At 39.9% G+C, this 24,998-nt stretch overlaps 2 protein-coding genes and 1 pseudogene across 6 annotated transcripts in view; 2 read left to right on the top strand and 1 right to left on the bottom strand.

Moving 5' to 3' along the window:
• PIP5K1B (phosphatidylinositol-4-phosphate 5-kinase type 1 beta) overlaps positions 1-24,998 on the top strand; it is a 344,249-nt gene that overhangs the window by 64,438 nt on the left and 254,813 nt on the right. The window lies entirely within an intron of this gene.
• Positions 14,614-21,617, top strand: FAM122A (family with sequence similarity 122A). Its single transcript, XM_032290963.1, has one exon. The coding sequence runs from the start codon at positions 14,642-14,644 to the stop codon at positions 15,629-15,631; it is 990 nt and encodes a 329-aa protein (XP_032146854.1). The 5' UTR covers positions 14,614-14,641; the 3' UTR covers positions 15,632-21,617.
• Positions 23,100-24,169, bottom strand: LOC116559710 (annotated as a pseudogene).

The raw sequence follows: 24,998 nt of genomic DNA, 5'->3' as shown, positions 1-24,998 counted from the left end.
TTAACAAAATGTTAACAGAGGCTACCACTGGATAATGGATTGCCAGAAACTTTTACTTTGTTTTTTGCTGTTTTTTATATATGAAATACAGATATTTTGTATAATCAAAAACTGTTGTTATAAATGTATCTGTCTTTGATCTAGCACTTCTACTTTGAATAATCTGCCCAACAAAATCAATGTACAAAGATGTTAAATGTTCAGTGCAGCATTGTTAAAAATAGTTGAAAAAAATTAATCTACCTGCTTATTCCCTATTAGAAATATATATAAGAAGGTCATGGAATAGCCATACTTCACAGCCATTGAAATTGAAGATGTAAGTCTGTATTTTCTGATATGGAAAAGGTATTCACAACATATAATATGGAAAGGGCAAGTTAATAAACATTGCATGTATATAGATAGGAGATATGTACACAGATGAAAATCTGAAATACTTTTTATTACAATGTCAAAAGTAATTGTTTCCAGATGATGGGATTGTGGATAATTTTCAACTTTTTTTCTGTGTGTCTGTATTTTAAAAGTTTTGTACAATAAATATCTCTTTATTACCAAAACAAGTATAAATCAACATCAGATATCAAAAAAGAGAAGTAACCAAAAAATATTGTTAAGTATTATGTGAAACACTGTGAAGACAGGCGAAGTGAGTGTTATTTCTAGGAAAATTCACTTCATTAAAGTGGCCCCAGGAGAGAGAGTCAGTAACCATGAAAGAAATGAAAATGTTATCAAAAGGTGCTTTCTAAATTCAAAGTGCAGACCCCCAAATGGCCCCAGTAAATTCTTCAAACATTCGGGGATATTGATATTAAGTAGGGCAACTATGTAATTTATTGACAGGAGCTTTAATTGAGAGGATCAGTATAAACTAGAATGTCCCATGTAAACCTGACAGATGGTCACATTACTATTTCAATTTTTTCTAAGTGTAGAGCAAAAGACAGACTTTCAAGATTTTTTAAGATACCAAAATGATCTTAGTACCAAAACTTCATGAAGATAGCTGGCATGGGCATGGGCCTATATGTGCACATACACTGCAGATCAATCTTGATGTAAAATCCTTTCATAAAATACCATCAGATAGAATTTACCAATGCAGGCTGGGTGCTGTGACTCATGCCTGTAATCCCAGCACTTTGGGAGGCCAAGGCAGGTGGATCTCTTGAGGTCAGGAGTTCGAGATGAAGCTGGCCAACATAGTGAAGCCCCATCTCTACTAAAAATACAAAAATTAGCCAGGCATGGTGGCACACACTGGTAATCCCATCTACTTGGGAGGCTGAGGCAGGAGAATAGCTTGAACCTGGGAGGCAGAGGTTGCAGTGAGCCGAGATTGTGCCACTCCACTTCAGCCTGGGCAACAGAGCAAGACTCTGTCTTAAAAAAATAAAATAAATAATTTGGCAATGCATTAAATACACACCATGATTGAGTGGGTACATCACAAGAATTTAAGCTTGGCTAATATTGGAGAAGCTAGTCCATGTATTATATGAAAAAGGAAAACCTGTGCAGTCATCTTAATAGTGCCAAAAATACTAAAATTCAATGCCTACTGGTACATTAATTTGTGCAGTGGTTACATGACTGTATAAATTTTTCAAAACTAACTGAACTGTATTCTTTAAAAGGGTGAATTTTAGTGCACTAAATTATATGCCAGTAAAATAAATTTTTAAATGAATAAATAAAAGCAGTTTATGGTAACAAAAAATTTGACACATATTTCTAAATAAGAAAAAAAAAACAGTAAAATTAGTAGAATGCATTCCCATTTAAATCAAATATATGATAAGAATGCTGACTTCCACTGAAATTATAAACCTTACATAGAAAGTACCAGTCAGGAGATAAGAGAAGGAAATAATAGCCATAAATATTGGGGCGGAAATTGCAAGCTTAATATTATTTGCAGATGTTTGAATTGCACAACTAGAAAGAATCAACTGAAAAATTATTGGAAACAACAAGAGAAATCAGTAAGATGGATGGCTAGTTATAACTATGTAGGTGGGAATAGAAGTGGGAAGAAAAGGAAAAAGTAGCTGTATACATGATCCATTAGGAGAAGTTTCTGAGTTTATACCATCATTCAGATGTATGTGACATACCCCAGGCCCTACATTAAGCACTGTAGGACACTTTACCTATAAGACACGGTGGCTGCCCTTTCTCAAAGAGCATGTAGCCAGGGACAGGAGTTGGGTATAAATAAAAATAACAAAGGACTTTATGGAGCAGTGATCATCAAGGGGCAGAAGAGGAATTCCCAGTCCTGAGGAAGGAAGGCACAGACTGTAAAAGTAAGGAGAGAGGGGAATGGGCTGTCAGAGGTTACAGCTTGTCCTCAGAGTCTAAGCCAGCCTTTGGGAACCTTTTGATTAGGTCTACCATATGTTTTACTTTTAAATTTGTTTTTTTAGTTGAATATCTACAAATGTTGAGTATCCCCCTTTTTAAAAATCTAGATTTTAAACTTCTATTAAAAAATTAGAAGCTTGGCCAATGTATGGCATCCTTTTCTGCAAAGGCAACAGTTGGGTGGAATTGAGCAGTGGCTCTCAGACACCTTTCCGTGCCTGGGGCTCTCCAGTCTGCTAAGTGAAAATGCTCTATTCTCTCAGTGCTGTCACCCAACAGTTATCATCGGTTTTTGGCCCCTGGAGGCATTTCAATAGAAACTCCTGGTGCTGATAATAAAGTAGAGACACTGGGCAACCCTTCCCCACTCTTGCTCATAAAACAGTACCTTTATAGATTGGCTAGTCATAGCTGCCCGGTTGGGAAAAGCCATGGAAGCTTTTGAACAAATGATGAGATATTTGACTCAGTAAATGTACAGTTTGCTTATTCCCAGTGACACATCCCTACTTCCCTTGTATTATATTTAAAATTGAAAAATTATTTTAAAAATTAAGAGCTATCTTTGTGGGGAACTGGCCATTGTCTACATCTTCCTCAATGCATTCTTTCTTTTGAATCTGAGGCATGTGCAGAATGCTTTTTAGCCCTGGGAAATCTTTCTGTTCTTTGACACATCATTAAGATTAATTGAGCCTTTCGATTTTACATTTTCCAAGAGCAAATGAAGTAGGAAAAATGGGACAGGTTTTCACTGTCACTCGTGCTGTGCTGTGCTTTTCTCCTACTTATATTCTATATCTGATGGCCAGATCTGTGAAGTATTCTAAAAGCAGTAGTATTAATTGCATTTTCCCTTCATTTTTCCTGAAGGGCAGATGTTTTTTTGTTGTTAATGATGGGTCAGGTTAAACATAAGCATCACACTGAAAGTGTAACTAACTATTATTTATGAGAAAAGAACAATGTAATTTCCCCAGATTTGGCTAATCTAAAGCTAAGGTTTATTTTATAGACTTTAAACAAATATTTGTAACCTTTTATTTGTGCCTTTACTTCTATCCCCTCAATCCACTCTAGGCTTTTGGACCCTTTTGTCTTTTCTTTTGTATCATTAGTATTTTTCTTACCTCTAGTTACTTCTCAGGAAAGAACAAATGTTACAGAAATTCTGTCCTCAAGAACACTTCTGTGGCCTGTCAACGGTGGCATGACATTGCTTGCTTTCCTCTTGTTCTTCGTGAAAATGCCTACCAGGGTACCTGGCACCCAGTTGGAACTTGAAAAATATTTTTTTCAATTTGAATTAGCCAAATTCTTGAGATAGCCAGGCCTGTCTCACTGCCTCCAATTTCTTACCATCTGCCAATGGTGTGGCTCCTCTTTTCTGGGTTTTCCACGCCTTGTCTCCTAGGCCTCTACTAGAGCTCTCTCTCCAGATCACCAGTTCCTGCCCCTACCCCTGAAAAATCAACAATTCTTATTTCTTTAGCATTTCTGACAAGTGACCTCTGTCCTTCTTTATGCAACAAGCAGCCCTCAGGGAATATAATCAGAAATACTCTTTATTTTTTCCCTTTCCTATAAATGTATTCAGTGGGGAATGGTCTTCCCTGGCTTTTGAATGAAAATTCAGGAACCATTCTTTCTTCTCACTCTTAGGCAATAAAATGTCCCACCACCGTGTCAAATTACTGTTTCAAGCTGGTATCTCAAGTGTCCAGTAGTATGCAATTACCAAAGCCTCCAACTTCACTGTACCTACCCCTCTCCCTCAGGAAGGGGTGTGGCAGGTTAAAAATCTCAGCTTCTAAGGAGGGGCATGTTCTGTTCCTTTCTTTTCCTGCCTTTAGCCACCAGTTCTGCACCTTGCTGGCGTCTGACTTCTCAGGGTCAAAATAAGGACAAAGGAGAGAAGGATCTAGAATAATTTGAGTATTGACTTGGTGGTCTGTAAAGATTGTTGTGCGATTCATGCTCAAAAGAAGTGCTGTAGCACAGGGTCCCCAGCCCCTGGGATGTGGGCTGGAACCAGGCCACTCAGTAGGAGGTAAGTGGTGGGCAAGTGGGTGTGACTGCCTGAGCCCCACCTCCTGTTGGATCAGTGGCAGCATTAGATTCTCATAGAAGCACAAACCCTATCTAGGTTGCTCACTCCTTATGAGAATCTGATACCTAATGATCTGAGGTAGAATAGTTTCATCCCAAAACCATCCCCCTTCCACTGCCCACCCCATCCCATGGGAAAATGGTTTTCCATAAAACTGGTCTGGTGCCAAAAAAGTTGGGGACCACTGCTGTACTGGGTTTGGGGTAGAACAGAGTTCATGTGTAGATGTGTTTGAAGAATCTGTGGAACATAATGTCTCATAAGTAACTGTATGTGACAGTCTGGAGATGTCAGCGCTACCTAGAGATAGAAATTTGAGAGATATCAGCATACTGATCATAGTTAAAACCATGGGAGTGGGTTACTGTTGCATAGAGAAAGCGTTTACAGTGAAAGAGAAATCTAGAGAGCAGACATTAGGGAGCGATCCTTACAGACTTAATAAAGCATTCTAGCTCTCTGTTGGATGCCTTTTTCACCCTGAAGAAATCATGGGCTCTTTCTGAACCTTAGATTCCCTGCTGATGAAAGTTAGTGGCTTACGCCTGTAATCCCAGCACTTTGGGAGGCCGAGGCGGGTGGATCACGAGGTCAAGAGATCAAGACCATCCTGGTCAACATGGTGAAACACAGTCTCTACTAAAAATACAAAAAATCAGCTGGACATGGTGGCGTGTGCCTGTAATCCCAGCTACTCAGGAGGCTGAGGCAGGAGAATTGCCTGAACCCAGGAGGTGGAGGTTGCCGTGAGCCGAGATTGCGCCATTGCACTCCAGCCTGGGTAACAAGAGTGAAACTCTGTCTCAAAAAAAAAAAAAAAAAAAAGTTAGTGAAGGTGATTTCTATAGTTCCTTTCAGATCTGACATGCTGTGGTTCTATCCCTTTGCATTAGTTTTCACAACTGCTTTGGGACAAATAAGGAATTTACTAATTGCTTAATTTTATAAACTTGCTAGTATCTATAAGAACATACAATTATATGGACCCCTCATTTATCTTTCTGATAAGGAGATGACTGTTCTGTATACCTCGACTCCACCAACAGTCTTCAAAGAAAACCTGGGACACCATGAAAATGGCAGGTTCAAGGAACCCAAGGGTATTTCATGTGAGTCAATAGTGAGTGATGATTAACAGTTCAGCCTCTGAAGCCAGACCCCCTTGGCTCAAATTCGTCTACCGTCACCTCAGGCAACTTAGTTAACCTCTCCTCTCTGTGTCTTATTTCCTCATCTTTAAAATGAAGGTAAGATTCTTAGAAATGGGTATAGGAATTAAATGAGTTAATACACAAAATATTTAGAGAGGTACTTGGCACATAGGCCCTCACTGGGTGTGAACCATCATCATGTGATAGTGATAACGATAAGACAGCCTTGTCTAATGAAAAGTGACTTAATTGCAAGGGTTGAAGAAGGTTACTATCTTAGTCTTTTAGTTTTCAAAAGGAGAGTGAAGAAGAAAAGTCTGTACCATTTCCTAGTAAGTGGGAACTTTCAGATGGCTGAACTCTGTGGGCGATAAAAATTCATTTCTTACTAACAAATTGAGCAGCAGGTGAAAAAGTTGTGCATACTGAAATACACTGAAATACAGTTGTGTTCAGTTTATAAATTTGTATGAGGTAGGAGGAATTAGAACACACTGACTATTAATATTTTTTCTTTTGGTTGGATTTACTGGTGTCATATTTAGCTCAAAGGAAAGCTGCGTGAGAAGAAAAATGCTCACTTTCTCCGTAATACACCTTTTTTTTTTTTTTTTTTTTTTGACAGAGTCTCACTCTGTCTCCCAGGCTGGAGTGCAGTGGCACGATCTCGGCCTACTGCAACCTCCGCCTCTTGGGTTCAAGTGATTCTCCTGCCTCAGCATCCCGAGTAGCTGGGACTAAAGGTGCCTGCCACAATGCCTAAGTTTTGTATTTTTAGTAGAGATGGGGTTTCATCATATTGGCCAGGCTGTTCTTGAACTCCTAACCTTGTGATCCACCCACCTCAGCCTCCCAAAGTGCTGGTATTACAGGCATAAGCCACTGCACCTGGTCATGCCTTTTTATCTTAAAGTGTCTTACAGGCACTGGGCATGGTGGTGCACACCTATAATCCCAGCTACTTTTGGGAAGCTGAGACAGGAGAATTGCTTGAACCCAGGAGGTGGAGGTTGCAGTGAGCTAAGATCGTGCCATTGCACTCCAGCCTGGGTGATAGAGGGAGACTCTGTCTCAAAAAAAAAAACAAAAAAAAACATCTTAGAGGCTAAGACATTCTTGGCTGTAAAGTTGTCACCTTCTAAAACCAAAATATTTCCCTAAGACATGTTGCTATTGAATCTTTAGGTTTGCAGCAGCCACTTCAAACTTCTTTTGAACATTTGATCTGCTCCTGAAAACATCCCTCTAGGTGTCAGCTACTCGAAGGGAAAGATACACCTTATGGAGCAGAAACTACTGAGACTTCTTATAACTTCTCTCTGTTTCTTCCTCTTTGCTCTTCTTATTTTGTCTGAGAGAGGCTGGGTTCAACCTGTTTGTCAGGCACAACCAAATATGTACCCCCCTGCAGTTTATTGTATGCCAAGAAGGATGGTGACATGACAGCAGTAATTCAAAATGCGGTTTTAGGTGAGTAAATAAGAATAAGCCTCTGGGATTAGTCCCAATTGAAAAGTTCAGCGCTACGGGGGAGGGTAGCTGCTACTGTTGGGGATTAACAAATGGCTTGCTGCAGGGAATAGTATTCACTGATCCTGCTACATTTTAGTTATTGGTGGCCTCTCTGCCCCAGTGCCCATCTCTTCCCAGACACACAGATTGTGCTGGCAAACATCTTAGAAATGTGGTTTTGCTCAATTATCCTACTCAGAAACTTTACCTGCTTGTGTATGAACCTTCCAATTCATAGTTTTTAGACCACAGAAAATGTATAGCTCTACAATTACTATACAGGCTTAGGGAAGAAGACCAAGAATTTCCTTCCACAGAATCAAACTATAAGGAAACAGAGGAAACCTTCTGGTAAGGGTAGTAGATAAAAGGGTCGGATCATTTTGTGATCGTAGCACTGAATATGTGAATAAAGAATTCTGTTATAAGGTCTTTACTGTTTGCAAGGCCTTTTATGGACACCATATTATTTTATCTTTACAGTAAAAAGGCTGCATCCCCACGTCATAAGTGACAAAGTGAAGCCTAGAGAGATTGACATACTTGCCCAGAGTCCCACTGCTGGAAGTATGATAATCTGACTCCCAGTTTGATTCCTTCCTTGCTATGGCCTTGCTGTGCACTAATGCACTGAGCTCTTAGGTTTCCCAAACACTTACCCAGCTGAATGGTATATAAAGCAAGTATATAAATCCAACTAGATTTGCAGCCTTTGCATGTTTCAAAGTTAACTTTATACATTATCCATAAAGCCATCAGTTTTTTTCCCCTCCTTGGCAAATGGATTAATCCTTCAAGAGAAGGGTGGCAGACAGGCAGAAAGAAGCATTTCACCAAAGAAAGGGCTATCGATTGTACTCTTGGATTATGGCCTAGCAGGGGTTTAATGGCAAGAGAAGACACCAAAAAATGGACACTGCCTAAACTGTTTGAAATCAGTGAGGAACAAGGAGAGATATAACTCCTGTTTTCTATTCAATTCAAAAGACTTAAGGGAGAAGAGACTGGGAGTTAGATGGCTATTTTAATTTAATATCTTCTTTGATAGTCCCCCATGAAAAAAACTGAACAAAGTAACTACAATCCACAATTACTTGTTTACTTGAATTGTGCTGAGGGCCTAACCTTTAAGATTCTTCCATCAAGTCTTTGAGGCCCCTTTCTATCAGTTGACGGTCTCCATATGAAGGATATATCTCCATGCAATGGTGTGATGGCTTTTAACTTTATCAAAGGTGAGACGGCTCAGTAGCCCCTTTGTACACTTCTACCTTGGTTTTCTAATCTTTGCTCTTGCTCTGAAGTTTTAAGGATTAGATTAAGCAATTTGAAGGTAGATACCATGGAGAGTATCTGTACTTAATGGGCCCTCAATAATTATTTGTAAAATGAATGGTTGGTAAGTTTGTGAGATCATCTATTATTTTCTTTCATCAGAATAACCAAATAAGTTCTTGGTGGCCAGAATTGTGTTCTTAAATACGATTCTTATTCCTCACATATGTTCTAACAGCCCACGCTGAGTTCCTATGATGCTACTTTAATTCTGTTCCATTTCATGAATTATGCTAGGAGGATACCACTGAGAAGGCAACAGAGCCGACTTTGCTGGAACAAAATACACAAAGCTTGCAGTTGAGAAAATAAAAGGCAATAAAATGAGCTTCATTTCCTCTTTATTGCTTTCTTAAAAGTAACTAACTTTAAGGGTACTGTAGGAACAGGGCCAAGAAAAGCTGATTGTTCTAATCTTGGTGATCTGTAACTGGCTTCAGACGAGTCTCCAGAGTTTATGTAAGGTTGCTAGAGTCTACTGGTGTTTAGGGCCCCAATGAAATGCAACTTTAGGGGTGTTTGTGTTTCTCTTTTCTCTCTACTGTCAAGTTAGCGCTCTTCCACTGATACTGTTGTGTGTCAGATTTGGAAGCTCAGCATTCCAGTTTAGATTTCTGGTTAGCGTTTGAACAAAATATCTTCCTTCCAATTGAAGTACATATATTCGTATCCCATTCTGTCCTTCTCCATTTACATTCCATGCTGTTTTTGTCCATATCAAGAACATTTTGAGGTCTAACTTTATATAGTAACATGTATACATTTTAAGTAGTTTGATAATGTTTTCCATATGTGTACACTGTGTAAACTAGCACACAGATTGCGATATAGACATTTTATTGCAGCCCCACCGAGTCAGTCCTAAGGGTAATCACTATAGTAGTCCCCCTTCATCCAAGGGGAAATGTTCCAAGACCCCCAGTGGACCAAATCCTATATATGCACGACTACATAGCACTAGAGCTAATTCGTCCTTCCATGTTTTATGTCTGGTGCCTCTTTTGTACTTTTATCAATGTAGATTCTACTGGATATCTTCTAGAAAAGGCCAGTTTCCTCGCAATTGAAGTCTCACTTGGATAGTATCCTTTTTCCTTGGTCAACTTCTTTAACTCTGCTGGAAATGTGGCAGCAGCTTCTTCATTGGCAGATGTAGCCTCTCTACTAATTTTTATATTTGTAAGTCCAAACCTATTCCCAAATCAGTGTAACCATGACATACTTACAGTAAGTGGCTTGGTGTCATGTCACTCATTTCAGGGGATCCCTTGCTGAAATCTTCATATAGGCTCACTGCTTTCTGGTGCAATACATTGCCACCAATTTGATTGCTTTCTATTCATGTCTTCCACCGACAAATTTGATGCCCTTTCCATCTTCACTAAGCACTTACCAAACACTATCACCATTATGTTTGCAGTTTGAGGTGCGACAGCAAAACTAGCACAAATTTTTTTTTCCTTCTTCACAACTTCATGGATAGAGGATTTGTTCTTACCACAGATCTTAGCAATTTCAGCATATTATTTCTTTTTCACCCTTTCACTTAGAGAAAGCACTTTACAGCTTCTATTTGGCATATTACAATTACCAGCATCACTACTTTTGTGCTTAGGGGCCATTGTTAAGTAAAGTAAGAGTTACTCAAATATAAGAACTGCTACAGCATTCAATCTGGTAACTGACATGGCTACTAAGTGACTAATGGGCAGGGAGCACAGACAGCATGGATGCACTGGTTGTAGAGATGATTCATGTGCCGGGTCAGATGGAGCGCAATGGCACCGGATTTCATCATGTCACTCACTCACAGCAGCATGTAATTTAAAACTCATTAACTGTTTTTTTCTGGCATTTTCCATTTAATATTTTTGGACCAACATTGGCCACAGGTTAACTGAAACTGGGTAAGAGGGACTACTGTATTTTGACTTCTACCTCCATAAGTTGGTTTTGACTGTTTTGGGACTCATAACACTGAAGTCATAGTGTATGTAATTCTTCTGTACTTAATTTCTTTAATTCTACATTATACTGTAACTCATCCATGTTGTTGAGTAGAGTTACATTGTATAATTCAACTGTTTATGGTTGTTTGAATCTGGAGCTATTACAAATAATAATAATGCAAGAAACATTCTTGCGTATGTCTTTTAATAGACATATGAGCTCATTTCTCTTCGTTATATTGTCAGGGGCAGGATCCCTTAGTCGTAGGATATAAATATATTTTCTTTTAATAGGTACTGCCAAACATTTTTCCTAAGTGGTTATAACAGTTAAACCCTAAGTTCCTATCCTTTTAGAGCATAGTTTTTTTCTGCCATATTTTTACTGAAGGTTGCTGATACTAATTAACGTGGAATTTTGAGGCATTTGCCAGCCCATCCCAGATTTTACACAACACAGCCAGCCCATCCCAGATTATACACCACACACATTCGTATTTTACATTCATTCAATAAGGATTCAGAGGTGGAAATTTACCTTGTCATATGCTTGGAGATTTAATAGTGAAAAATTGCCCTTAGAAATTAAAAGAAAACTATCTGATAATAGTATTTTTCTAAGAGCCTATTCTCTGCTAGGCACTTTAGTCCCACTTCCTCCTCATTGCAATCTTATAAATTAGATATTAGATTGGGATTCTGTCTCAATTCTGGATATCATGATGCTCATTTTTAAGCTATCTGTTTATTTATTTTAATTTTAAAAGATGAGGTCTCTCTCTCTCTTGCCCAGGCTGGCCATGAACTCCTGGGCTCAAGTGATGCTTCCACCTCAGCCTTCCAAAGTGCTGTGAATACAGGCATGAGCTACCATGCCTGACCCTAAACTATTTATTTTTAACCTAAAAACAAGTAATAGTTTTAGAAAATCTAATATTAATCACAATAAAAAAACTATTGAATAGATGTCTGGTTTTGTGGCTTAGGAGCGAGGATGAATCTTGACTAAGTGTGGTATTGAATTCAAAGGGTGAAACCAGAAGGGGGAAATGACCCAGGGAGGTTCCTTGGATCCTGCAGCCTGTATTGCATTTTATGACTGCTGTTTTCTCTTATTTGTCCTCGATTCCTTCTAAAGGAGGCAGTAACTCAATATATTAAACACTGCCCGGAATCCTCAGTGCTGAACATTTTAATTCTCCCAAATGTTTATCAGCATATGGTTGAAAAAGAAAACCTAGGGCTTTGGTTTCTTAGTTCACATAATGGGTAGTTCCAGTAATACACCTGCAAGGGCTGGATGACACTCTAAATAATAATAATATTCCTGATATTTTAAAAATGTGTTAAAGTATGGAGCTCTTAGAATTAGTCTAGAAATGCCTGTTAGACTGGATTTTCAAGTAATAGAGTTCTCTTCCCTTTTAGAGAAAGCTATATTAATCTATCCTTTCATTCATTCTTTATCATGCATTCACACAATGATTCAGCAAGTACTTATTAAGTATGATGTGCCAGCCCCTGTTCTAGATATTAAGCATATAACAGAGAACAGAGAACAAAGCAAAGGTCTTGCCTTGTGGAGCTTATCTTCTCAGGAGAGAAAGAAGCAAGAAAATATATATATGTGTCATGTTGTACTTGGAGGAAAATAAAAACAGAGTAAGGGGCATAGGAATGTAGGCTTGGCGTTGAGAACTGCTGTTGCTTTTTATAAGGGACAGTTATGAAAAGTCTCTCAGTCTGTATTAATATTTGCGCTGGGACCTGAAGGGACTGAGTCATGTGGATAGCCACATGACTCAGTGGATATAACCAAATAAAATAGATGTTTTATTTGTGGGCTTATCACCATCTTTGTATTTTATTAGTAAAGGTAATTTTTACATTTATCCAGACATGGATGAACAATATCTGGCACATTTGAGCCACATCAATAATAATTTAGAGATATTCAAGTTAACAGTAATATGCTGTGGGTATTATAAAGTGAGTTCTATAATGTTATTTTGTACTTCCCTAATATTAATTTTTTGTAGACATTTCCTCCTCTCTCCCCTGTTTTATTGAATAATTTGTACCATTCTTTCAGCCACTCACAGTTGAACTTCAGTCGTTTGTGTCTCCTCGTCATCCTCTGCACATCCTTGCTGTTAGACTCTGTTGTTGCCTTGTCTCCCAAATCCATGTCCTTCTTCTGCCTTTCCCCACTTTGTTTTTAGATCCTTCTTTCATCTCAGAATTAGCCATCCTTCTCTAATTCATGTGAAATTCTTTCTCTTTAATCAATGTGAAATTCAGAAAAAAGAACATAGGTTTTCTAAATGAGTCCTTGATTCAAATTGATTCAGATCTGTGTTCTTCTGTGTACTGGCTATAGTGCCTTTTGCAATTTTTGAAACTCAAGCATTCCTTTATAAAATGAGCATAACAATATTTAATTTATAAGACTTCAGTGAGGATTAAGTGGGACTATGGAGTGTTTAAAGTGCCTAGCAGGGAGTAAGCACTTAGAAAATGTTGATTCTTTCCAACATCTGTTCTTCTGCTTCATATCTCTTAATTTTTACAACTCTAAATGTGCTCTTTTCCTCTCTCAGTAAATAATACTATCATCTCACCAGTTTAAATAAAACAAGCTATGAGCCTCCAAATAATCTATTTCTTTCACAATCTAAATTGTTCCATCTGCAAATCCTATTGGTTCCAACTCAACACATATCTTCAGTCTCTCTACCTCTCTCGATTGCCACTGCTATAACCCTAGTCCAAGAATCTTATCTGTACTGTTGCCATAGGTTCTGAATCCATCCTTCTGCCTCCACTCCAGTCCTCTTTCAGCCTGTTTTCTATAGAGCCTAAGTGATATTTAAAACATAAACCAGATAATATCAGTCCCCTGCTTAAAACCCTCCAGTGGCTTTTCATACTCAGAATGAGATCCAACTGTTACCCTCTCCTAACACTCCCACTCTTACGCTTCAGGGGCACTGCCCTTTTTTCTTTTTCTGCTAACGCGTCAAACTCATGGCTGCCTCGGGCCTTAGCACTTGGTATTCTCTCTGCTTGGAATCCTCGTTCCCCAGATTTCCACGTCTTGCTGCTTCTTGTCATTTAGATCTCCGCTCTAATTGTCCCCTGCCTTCTATCAGTAGTACTCCATCACACCATCTTATTTTTCCTAAGACTTACCACTATGTGAAAATAGCCTGCGTTTATTTCTCTATTTTCCCCCTCAGTAAGAATGAAATGTTCTCATTCTAGGGCCCATTTCCTAGCAGGGTGTTTGGCACATAGTAAGTATGCTGAAAAAAACCTTGACTGAATAAATGAATGAACAAATAAATATGAACCCACTTTTAATGAGATATCAAGGTTTTATATTAATTACATAAGCCAAGAATGGTGTTTTTATTTTTTAAATGTGAGGACCTACCTGCTTCATGCATCACACATATGCTTGTGCTGGAAATATGACTGTAAATCAATAGTAATTCAATCCCTGGTTTGGGCTTTTTCCTCTAACCTAAATAGTTCTCAGATTTACTCTTCTCCCCATCTCCACTTCCACACTGTCATCTTAGTGCAAATTACCATCCTCTGTGGCCTTTTTTCTGTAAGGTTCTAATCTCCCAGTATCTATTCTCCAGACTGCGGGCCATTAAGCTTTTCAGTTGCTATTACATCTATGCTTGAAAACCCTTTTAAGTTTTCATTGTTCTCAAGATAAAGACCACAATGTGGTCTGGTCCACCACCCCACATCACGCCAGCCCTCACTCTCCACTGACCACACTGTCTCCTCCCCTCCTGGTTCCCGCCTGCCACCTGGCTGGGAAGCCCTGCTTCCCGCTTCCTGCAAAGTTCTACACCGCACCCATTTCGCCCACTTCTTCGGATTTCAGGAGACTGTTCCTTTTTCGGGGAAGCCCTCTCTGATTAGGCCAAGCCCCACTCCCCATCACACGGCCCCACATCACCATGGGCCTCTCTTTCAGGGCTTGTATTTGTTTTAGGAGTATGTACTCCAGAATGCAATCTTATTGACGTGCGTCAACGGGAGCTTGCGCTCAATAGCTATTTGCCAAAGTAATATACGAACTAGCGGCCCGACCCCTCCGCGCCCCTCCCCTACAACTGCCGCACAGATATTACGCATTAAGCAGGCGCCGCGAGAACGGACAGCGCGGGCGCCTGCGCGAAGGAGCACGCATGCGCAGAGGGGAGAGCCCGCTGACAGATTCTCGGTGGCGGCGGCGGCGGCGGCGGCCCTGGACTGCGGGGAATGGGAATCCTAGGTCCCTGACTGAGCACCTCCCCCGCCTCCCTGCCCCCGACATGGCTCAGGAGAAGATGGAGCTAGACCTGGAGCTGCCTCCGGGTACGGGCGGGAGCCCGGCGGAGGGCGGCGGCAGCGGCGGCGGCGGGGGCCTCAGGAGGTCTAACAGCGCCCCCCTCATCCACGGCCTCAGTGACACTTCGCCGGTGTTCCAGGCCGAGGCGCCGAGCGCCAGGCGGAACAGCACAACGTTCCCGAGCCGCCACGGCCTGCTGCTACCGGCCTCCCCTGTCCGCATGCACAGCAGCCGCTTGCACCAGATTAAACAAGAAGAGGGCATGGACTTGATCAACCGAGAGACGGTCCACGAGCGGGAGGTGCAGACCGCAATGCAGATAAGCCACTCCTGGGAGGAAAGTTTCAGCCTGAGTGACAACGACGTGGAGAAATCCGCCTCACCCAAGCGCATCGATTTCATTCCTGTGTCACCAGCACCGTCACCCACTCGGGGAATTGGGAAGCAGTGTTTTTCGCCATCCTTGCAAAGTTTTGTAAGTAGCAACGGATTGCCTCCAAGCCCTATTCCCAGCCCAACGACCCGTTTTACCACCCGGAGAAGCCAGAGCCCTATCAATTGCATTAGACCAAGTGTTCTTGGACCATTGAAAAGAAAATGTGAAATGGAAACTGAGTATCAGCCAAAGAGATTTTTCCAGGGCATCACCAACATGCTTTCTTCTGACGTTGCACAGCTTTCAGATCCTGGTGTGTGTGTATCTTCGGATACCCTTGATGGAAACAGCAGCAGTGCCGGATCTTCTTGTAACTCACCAGCGAAAGTCAGCACTACCACCGACTCTCCTGTGTCACCTGCCCAAGCGGCTTCTCCATTTATTCCACTAGATGAACTTTCGTCTAAGTGATTCATTCATCTTGAGACTCTTTTTGCAGTGGAGAGAGAATAATCAAGTTGGAGCAAGCACTGAACTTTGTCGATTAATTTGAGGCTATTTCCTATTTGACCCCTTTTCTTTTTTGAAATTTCCTGAAATGATGTTATTCTAGAGAACTTCTATGTCAGGTTCCTGCGGATACCCTTGAATTCAGTGTAGTAATATTTTCAGACGTTTCCCCAATAAGTGTGTTGAAGCATACATCTTTACGCTGCTAATATGTCTAAATACATATGTTATCCCTTGATTTTTTTAAATAATTGAGAGCTCTATTTATTTATGGGATTATTAAGTTCTGATGAAAATATAAATGTTGACTTATTCAGCATAGTAAACTGATGTTTAAAATTTCATACTTCATGCCCACACTAATTTTTAATGCTATTTTCAGTGGTTGCCATTTTCCATTTGATGAAGAAGGATAACTTGACTCTACAGCTTTTAAATACTTTAGTTATATCAATCTAGTAGTTGTCTGTTTTACCCAGGATTTCTTGGATATTTAGTTTTCTGGGTACAGAAGTGGTTGGGAGGGTAAATGATTAAAGAACAAATTATAAAAGTTTGCAACAAATCTTTCAAATTAAGTATAAAAGTAAACATTTAAGAAAAACATTTTTAATGAAATTTTAATAGTAATTCTAGTCAGTCAGACAAATACACTATAGAGAAAGTAAAAATTTTCTTTTTCTTTTTTTAACCAGAGAGTGCATTTGCTTGGGTGTAATCCTAAAGTGAAATGGGACAGTGCCTTGCAGTCTTTGCCCACTGTACATAGGCTGAGGCTAGGCTCTTTGTACTACTGAAACTTAAAAAGTTTTGAAATGTAGAAAATGTGTGGAAAGGCTTGTTGAACTTCGGGGCACCCAGGTAAACAATACTCTCTCAATTGTTGATATACTTTAAAATACTCAGTTGTGCTTCAGTTCCAAAAATGATTGCCAACCAGGAGCCAGGGCAATTTTTGGCTGCTTTTCTGCTCTACCCATCTGTCACCTTACTGGTTTTCCCTTGTTCAGGAAGAAAGCAGCTGTTTCCTTGCCAACAGGTCCTTCCTCTCCATCTCCCACCAAACTAGGGCATCATTGATTAGACAAAGGTACAGTGTAACTTGGATTTCTGACAGCAACAACAGGACTGTGAATTGTTTAACCTCTGTGGTTAAGGCTGCAGCTTGGTTGTCTGCTTTGGGGATGTCGGTGAATTAAGGGATGATGATTTGCAAGGGAAAATCAGTGGAGAGTCACATAGGTAATTCTTATTAACTTAGGTTTTGCTAAAGGCAGAATAGTGGAATGTTCTTTTCTTTGCCTTTACAATTAAGACAAAATATTTAATAAGAATAGCAAATTTTTTTATATTATGCTTCCTTATACCTCATATATCTTCCTTAACTAGATAATTTTACAGAAAGAATGGCATACAAAGAGTAAAGGGGAAAAATAACTCAGAACAACAACAACAAAAAAGCTCTGACTTTTTAAAGTTACTTACGGAGACTAACAATTTTGTGGAATTTTTACAACTATGAGAATAAATGGAACTGGTCAACTCTTGACAGTTGCCTCAAGATGGAGTGAAATTACATCGAGGGTAAGACTGTCCACAGGTTTAAAATCCTCTCTGGTTAATAGTGTTCATGTGCTCCCATTCTCGACCTTGTTCTTTAAATTTAAACTTAAATATTCTGACCTCTTGTTGAGTACCTTGCCCTGCTTCCAGAGGTATTTGAACTTCATTGTCTTCAACACAGAAGTGGTTAATTTTCTCAGTTCACCTGTTCTTGCATTATCACAATTGATGTCATCACTAATATCCTAAGCTAGAAACCATGGAAGCCTCTTTGACTTTTCCTTTTCTCTGTTGGATTAGCTTAATCACCAAGTCCTGTCAACTTCTGAAATGAATCTCAAATTTCTTCTCTTATCTGTTGCCCCTGATTTTGCTTAAGTTTCAGCCTGTCTTCTGTCTCCTTTTGGTTCAATCTTCATACTACCTCTTGAGTAATCTTTCTAAAATTTAAACTTGATGTGTTTTCACTCTCTTGCTTGAAAACCTCTTTAAGGAATGGTTTCTTTAGCCTTAGATAGAAGGTCCTTTATGATCTGGCTGTATTCTGAAATAGCTCCAATCCTCTCATCTCTGTCCCAGTATACATCTTCTTACCTTCTTATGCTGCAAACGCTAGACCACTTGATATTCTTCAAGTATGTCATGTACTTTCATGTGTCTGTGCCCTGGGATAGATTGTTCCTTCTCCCTAAAATGCCATTCCTATCCTTTTCAGGCAGGTAAATTACACATGATTTTAAGTATGAAGGCAATGTATACCTACTGATTATAAAATATTTAAACAATGTACATATCTGTGTGGTTTTTTTTTTTTTAAGTCTGCTTTTAACTATGTAAAATTCATTTTCCCTCTCCACAGGTAACTTCTGTTAACAATTTGGTATATATTGTACAAGGCGTGTTACTGGCATTTCCATGTATATATGTATGTAAATGCAGGAAACCAACATGTCATTGACACCTCTCTTCTTTTCTTTCCACCATATCTAGTCATTCCTCAAGTCTGACTGATTTTTATCAGCTAGAATCTATCTCCTTACTTCTACTTCTGTTGCCACCCTGATCCAGGCTACCAGCATTTCACTCTTAGGCTTCTGAAGCAACTACCTAACTCCCACTTGTGCCCATCACACTCGGTTGTCCATCCACCCTCCATACAGCAAGTAGAGTCATCCTTTTGAAATTGCGGAGCTGATCCATCTCCCAGCTGAAAGCTTTTCATTTTTTTCCTGTTGTTCTCATGAGTATGCCAAAATGTATGTATTCTGGGCTAGGAGGCCCTGAGGAACTTGGTCCTTCCCTCTTCTCCTTCTTTTCTGTGCTTCACCCTGTCTTGCTTTTCTTTTCCTTAAATATATCATGTTCTCACCTATTTTAGATCCTTTTCCTTGAAGGTATGGAAACATTTATTTCTGTAAGCTTATTCTATATAGTTAGTAAGTTTTTAAATCAGATGAGGTTCTAAGGGTATATGGACAATTTACATGATCATAGTATTGTTCATAACTTCATTCTGTAGAATGTAAGGGCTTATTTAGCTCGTGTGAGAATTATCCTTCAAAAAGCATTTTTAAAGTATTGGTATTGCTAATCTGTAAACTTTGTGCAAGAAGCCCTAAAGCCAATAGCAACATTTATTTAAAGTACAGTTTGTCACATATAATAAACCTCTGGTATATTTTCCTTTATTGTGCACACAGTGTAAATGGGAGAAATAATTAAGGGTCATTAAATCCAAGGCTGCTGGATGTTAGGACCCTTAAGCGTACTTAAAAGATTGATTGTAATCAAGAATAACTTGTATCAGGTTGCCTTCCAGTGATTCACATTTATTAGTTCAACAAGTTACATACCTGTAGCAAGAGACCACTTTACTTGGCAATAAAATTGGGGAAAGAATCAAGACTTAAATGAGGAAAACAGGTCTGAGAACATTTTTTCTTCTGGGTATGTTTATAGATTAGTAGAACAATTTTGAAAATCTAACAGAGGTGGGAATCAAGGAAATGGTTGCCAGACAATGAACCAAGATCTTGATGATTATTTCCTGAGTGGCACCAGAGAACAGAAGAAAGAGTTGGCCTTGGAAAGGAGATCTGGAAACATACTTTTCTTCTGAAACAGGAAAGAGTGAAAAGACTAGGCAAAGGTATCAGCAAATGTTGATTTGTTGTTGCAGGGGGTTTAGAGGTATGAGGTAGCTATATGAAAAGTAGAATTTGTTTCTGATTGTGCCTATTTTCCAATTATTGAGGAATCTGGGATACATGAGGATAGGGACAGGAGGTCATTTGGAAGCTCGAGTGCAGAAAAGGTTTAATGTTTCCTCTGAGAATCTGTACAGGAGCAAGTTTAGGACAAGTAGAAGGCTTAGTAGGCTATGTTGGATGCCAGGTTGCAGTTGGGTGGCAGGCACAAAGGAAGTGGGTTGGATTGACTTGGTTTGGGAATTGGTTAAGTGGGTACTAGGTAAATCTCTGTGAAGCAGTTAAGTGTTGTGCTGCAAGTGTAGTTTGAATGATTGGCTGAGGCATTGAGGATGGTAAGAGAAGGGAGCAGAGGCTTATGGACTAGGGCACTTTTTTCAAGGCTCTACCTTATCAGCCTTGACAAAGTATAGAGAAACTTGTCTCAATGTAGGTCTCTCACTGTAGCAGTTTTGCTCGTATTTTTCATGACTTAGAGAATCAGGGCTGAAGGCAAGCCTTGAGTTCCACTTATTTGGCAAAAATTGTGTCAGATTGCTCACTATAACCAAGACAGAGTTCTTTGTGGCTTCTGTACCTTGCCATCCAAGTAAAAATTTTCTTAAAAGTTAAAATGTCCTTTGTGTAAAAAATAATAAAATACTTGCTGTATGTCAGGGACTGTTCTAAGTGCTAAGCAAAGTATCAGTGCATTTAATCTATCACTATTATCTGAGCTAAGTGCTACCGTTATCCTCAGTTTATAAATAAGAAAATGGAGACACAGAGAAGTTGAGTAGCTTGCCCAGGATTCCAGAGCTGGGAGGTAGGCAGCACATCATGGTGGTTAAGAATACAGACAGTGGAGTAGAATGGCTGTGGTGAGGATTGAATGGATCCGTACATGGAATGTGCTTACAACGACGCTGGGCAGTTAACATCCTTGACTGATGAAACTCCTGCTTTCACTTGAAGGATAATATACTATCTTTCAAGGCAGGCTATCCTTTTATAAAGTGATTATTTCTGATGTTAGCGTTTCTTATAGTGAGCAAACATTTCCTTCTAACTTCCACCATTAATTCAAGTCCACCTCTGGCAAATGCAAAACAAGCCTTACTCTTCTTTTTATAGGTGATAGCCCCCTTCTAGAAATCATAAGTACTGATCCCTCTCTGATGACTACCTCTTCCTTCCAGATTTTAGAAATCTTGAGCCATGTCTTCAGTATGCTCTCTGTGAAATAAAGCTATCATTGCTTGGCAGCCAAGATTTTCACCAGATTGTGATTCCCTTATGACCGTTTGCCTTCCTGGGTAGGAAGTGATAAATGGCCTGATAACACGAGCTTTTGCCAGTAATAATAATAATGATATGTTAATATTTCTTGAGCATTCAACATGGGTCCGGACACTCTTTTTAGTGCTTTACATTTATGAGTTTTTAAAATCCCCAAGACAACCCTGTGAGGCAGGTGCTATGGATTGAAGGGATGAGGAAACCAAGGACATTTTCTCAAGTCCTTATTTCTATTTTTTTTCTTTTGAATGTAGGCCCTTTTGGTTTTTTTTTTTTTCCTTATAGACATATTTTTTTAATTACTTGAGGTAAAGCCTATTTCCCAGCTAACTGTAGCAACCTGCTTTATTTTGCTAGTGCTGCTACTTCTGTTTTGAATCAAATGATAGGTAATCATCCTGAAAACAGTATTCTCATATTAGAGGAAGAGATGGAGAAGATTTTTTTTTAGTAATAGATAAAAAATTAAAGTGTGTAGAAGGAAGTCATGGTTTTACAGCTTTACATATTTTTTTCCCTGTAGCATTAATTGTATTCAAAGATTTAGGGGAATTTTTTTGTCTTAGAACAAAAGGGGATTGGTAGCTAGCTATTGTTATAAATACATGGTAGAGTACAAAGCCAAAGAACAGGAAGAAATGACCACTTTACCAAGCAGCTTCAAGGAGCAACCATATCCTCCATGGTAAGCATTCTCTTAGGGTGATTGACAGAAGAGTTTCTGACAGGAAGGTTGGGATCCAGTACCAGTCCAGCATGGACACATGCAGATGTGAGATCACTCACAGCCATGTCTACCCTCAGGGGAAATGAGTTGGCCCTCTCTACTCCAATACGATGACACACAAATTCTGGCTACACTGGGGGTTATGGGACTGGCTTCTCTGAAACTCCTACTTTTTAAAAAATTTTAAAAATTAGAGGCCAGGTGTGGTGGCCCAAACCTGTAATCCCCGCACTTTGGGAGGCTGAGGCGGGCAGATCACCACCTATTATTTTTTAAATCCCATGGTAGGATCACATAATAGGGAAAAGGCTGGTGAATTCTGTAAAGGGAAGTGAGTAGAATTGTGTTAGGGTAGGGAAGGAAGCATTTCAGGTAGCCACCTTCTCACTGCCGATAAGAGACCAAGTGCTGAAGGCCAGCAGCAGGCAGTGTCTGAAAACTAGTCTGATATCATCACAGTCTTCGAGGGAAAATATGATTCTATTGGAGTTTTCATGTCAAGAGCAGACTCAAATTTAAGAAGTCCTTAGTCCTTTTCTAGAAGTACAAGTGTTTCTTATACATGAGGGGTCAGATCAGAAAGAAAGCAGTTCAACTCTCTTCTTCCCATCCCTCCTTAATACAGAATTTATTCACTTTTCTTGCCAATCTTTCATTTAAAGACATCTTGTAAGTCTTCTTTAATTCTGTTTCCTCCTCCTCCTCCTGCATAGATCAGATCCTTAACAGGCCTTTCCTTGACTAACATTCATTTTTATTCCAATTTTTCTTTCTTTCTAATCTTTTTTGGGGGGCGGGGGAGAGCCTTGCTCTGTCACCCAGGCTGGAGTTCAGGAGTGCATTCTCGGCTCACTGAAACCTCTGCCTCCCAGGTTCAAGCGATTCTCCTGCCTCAGCCTCCTGAGTAGCTGGGACTATAGGCATAGGCCACCATGCCTGGCTAATTTTTGTATTTTAAATAGAGACAGGGTTTCTCCATTTTGGCCAGGCTGGTCCCAAACTCCTGAGGTCAGGTGATCTACCTGCCTCAGCCTCCCAAAGTGCCGGGATTACAGGCTTGAGCCACCATGCCCAGCGTCTTTCTACCTTAAAAAAAAATCAAATCTTTCATCAGCTTTAGATAATTAAAGCCAAATAGCAACAAATGTTGATCTTTTTCTGTAGAAACCATGTTAAAAATGGTTACACAAGCATCAAGCATCTCCACCCCAATCACACACCTCGTCCTTGAGAACTGGTGATGCTGTGTTTCAGTTTGGTCCAGTTCTCCCTGGTGACCCTTTCCTCCCTTTATTAGTTCCACAGCACTGCAGGCAAAGGAGAAAAAGGGATGGGTGGACCCAGGAGGGACTGTCCTGGGAGTCAGGCTGATACTTTTGACTTTTATATAAGTAGAAAAAGTATTCATGATCTTCCCTCTGCAAACTCTCCCTTCAGCTTTAAACTTGGAACTTTCTAGCTTAGCCATGTATTTTATGCCTTTAAAGGGTTTGTACTTTTCTCCATATATATCCAGACGACCCTAAGTCCAAAAATAGCCAGCTGCTGGATCTTAATTGAAAGTTAATTTTATCATATTAGAGGAAGATATCAGGAAGGTTTTTTTGTTTTGTTTTGTTTGTTTGTTTTTTGTTTTATAGTAATAGGTAAAAAATTAAAGTGTATAGAAGGAAATAATGGTTTCACAGAACCATGGTTTTGGTTTGGAATCTTCAATGTGAAGACTCATCATCCTCCTCAAACTTGGTAGCTTGTAGGGATTTGTTTTTCCTATATCCAAAAACAGCATCTCTGTGACTGGGCCAAATGTGTGCATCACCTGTGGTGGAGTCAGGCTCATGTTCAGGACCTCTTTGAGCATCTGGCTGGTGACTGTCACTCCCTCTATAGTCTTCCCCATTGCCTGCTTGGGTCCCACCATTATCTCAAAGCATACAAGTGAACTACTATCTCAGAAACTGATAGCATGTTTGACATATGCTGGGACTGAAACCAGATTCTGTGTACTGATAAGAGAGCAGGTGGAAATTTCTATCAGGAAATGAAGGAAATGGATAGGAATGAAGGAAAGGATATGCTCAGATTCCCAGCGCTTGAAACAAACACAAGGATAGAAGCTGACATCATCCAACCACCTGGGGTTCATCAAGGGAAGTGTAAGGTCTGGCATTCCAATCAGCTTGATACAGCATCAATCACCCCCTGAATTTCAGCAGCAATTGTAGAACCTGCCGTATCAATAATGGCATCAGTCTCTTCAATCACATCAAAATGGGCCTCATTGTTGGTGTATTTCACCCCAGTACATCGCTAAGGCACCACTGACAATTATCCAGTGGGAAATTGGTCACCCACTTGGTGCTTCCTGTGATGGTGTTGAAAACCGTTTGAAGGATAGTGGCAGGCTTTATCCATTCTTTGAGGATATTTGACTTGGTAGCCAACAAGTCAGTTTGGAAACCCAATGCCAAGCATCTCTTTTAATGCCTCGTAAGCCACAATCACATTGACCTTGATCACTAATTCTGAACAGACCCCAAAATAATTCTGAAACGTGTCCATTACTCAGTGAAGAAACTCAGTGACAAATAGGGCAGAGACCTCTGTCTGGATTACAATCACAAAAAAGATCTTATGGTGGTAAACACTTAAGAGACAGTGGTGGCTGGACACGGTGGCTCGCACCTGTAATCCCAACACTTTGGGAGACCGAGGTGGGCAGATCACAAGGTCAAGACCATCCTGGCCAACATGGTGAAACCCCATCGCTACTAAAAATGCAAAAATTAACTGGGCGTGGTGAACTGTAATCCCAGCTATTTGGGAGGCTAAGGCAGGAGAATCGCTTGAACCTGGAAGGTGGAGGTTGCAGTGAGCCGAGATTGTGCCACTGCACTCCAGCCTGATGACAGAGCAAGACTCCATCTCAAAATAACAAAACAAAACAAAACATGACAGACAGTGGTGAGTGGTAGGGATAACTGGAGGCACATTTTCTGTCTCAGTAGCTTGCTCTTGCATCTCAAAAAAGTAATCAAAAACTATACAGTGGACCACACTTTTCCAGTGTTTCTCCAGGAAAATATCCCCAGTGGAGTTGATCAAGAAAAGTCTATAAATCATGATAGTCAAGTGAGAGAGAAAAGTGATTGTCAAGTGAGAGAGGAAAGCCTTTTAGAGTATGAAAGCCTCAGGACTCTGCACATTTTCAACCCCATCTTCCAAGACCGGATTCATTCTTCCTTTACTGCATCGGCCTGAAGTATCCCTCCCTTGAATACTTGGCCTCACTCCTCGGGGTGCCGGATGCTCACTCTGCCTTATGAACAAGTCCTGCCCTGCTCTGCCTTACATATTTTTAACTGATTTTATATTTGAAGTTTGAAATTACCAATCCCACAAATTCTAGATTTTTTTTATTGTTTTCTTTATACATATATATACACAGTGTTATATTTAATTTATACAGTATCCTTGGTTGTTCTTAGATTGTCATTCCTAAGGAAGCAAAGGCAAGAACCAATGTGACTCTTCCCTCCCCTCTTTTCCCCTA

Source organism: Sapajus apella, unplaced genomic scaffold (assembly GCF_009761245.1).
Source record: "Sapajus apella isolate SASKATOON/1434 unplaced genomic scaffold, GSC_monkey_1.0 scaffold24, whole genome shotgun sequence".
Lineage (NCBI taxonomy): Eukaryota > Metazoa > Chordata > Mammalia > Primates > Cebidae > Sapajus > Sapajus apella.
This window is presented reverse-complemented; position numbering and strand designations above follow the sequence as displayed.

What these genes read in the sequence shown, in the direction of transcription:
- FAM122A (XM_032290963.1), top strand. Translation starts at nt 14,642, where the DNA reads ATGCGCAGAGGGGAGAGCCCGCTGACAGATTCTCGGTGGCGGCGGCGG.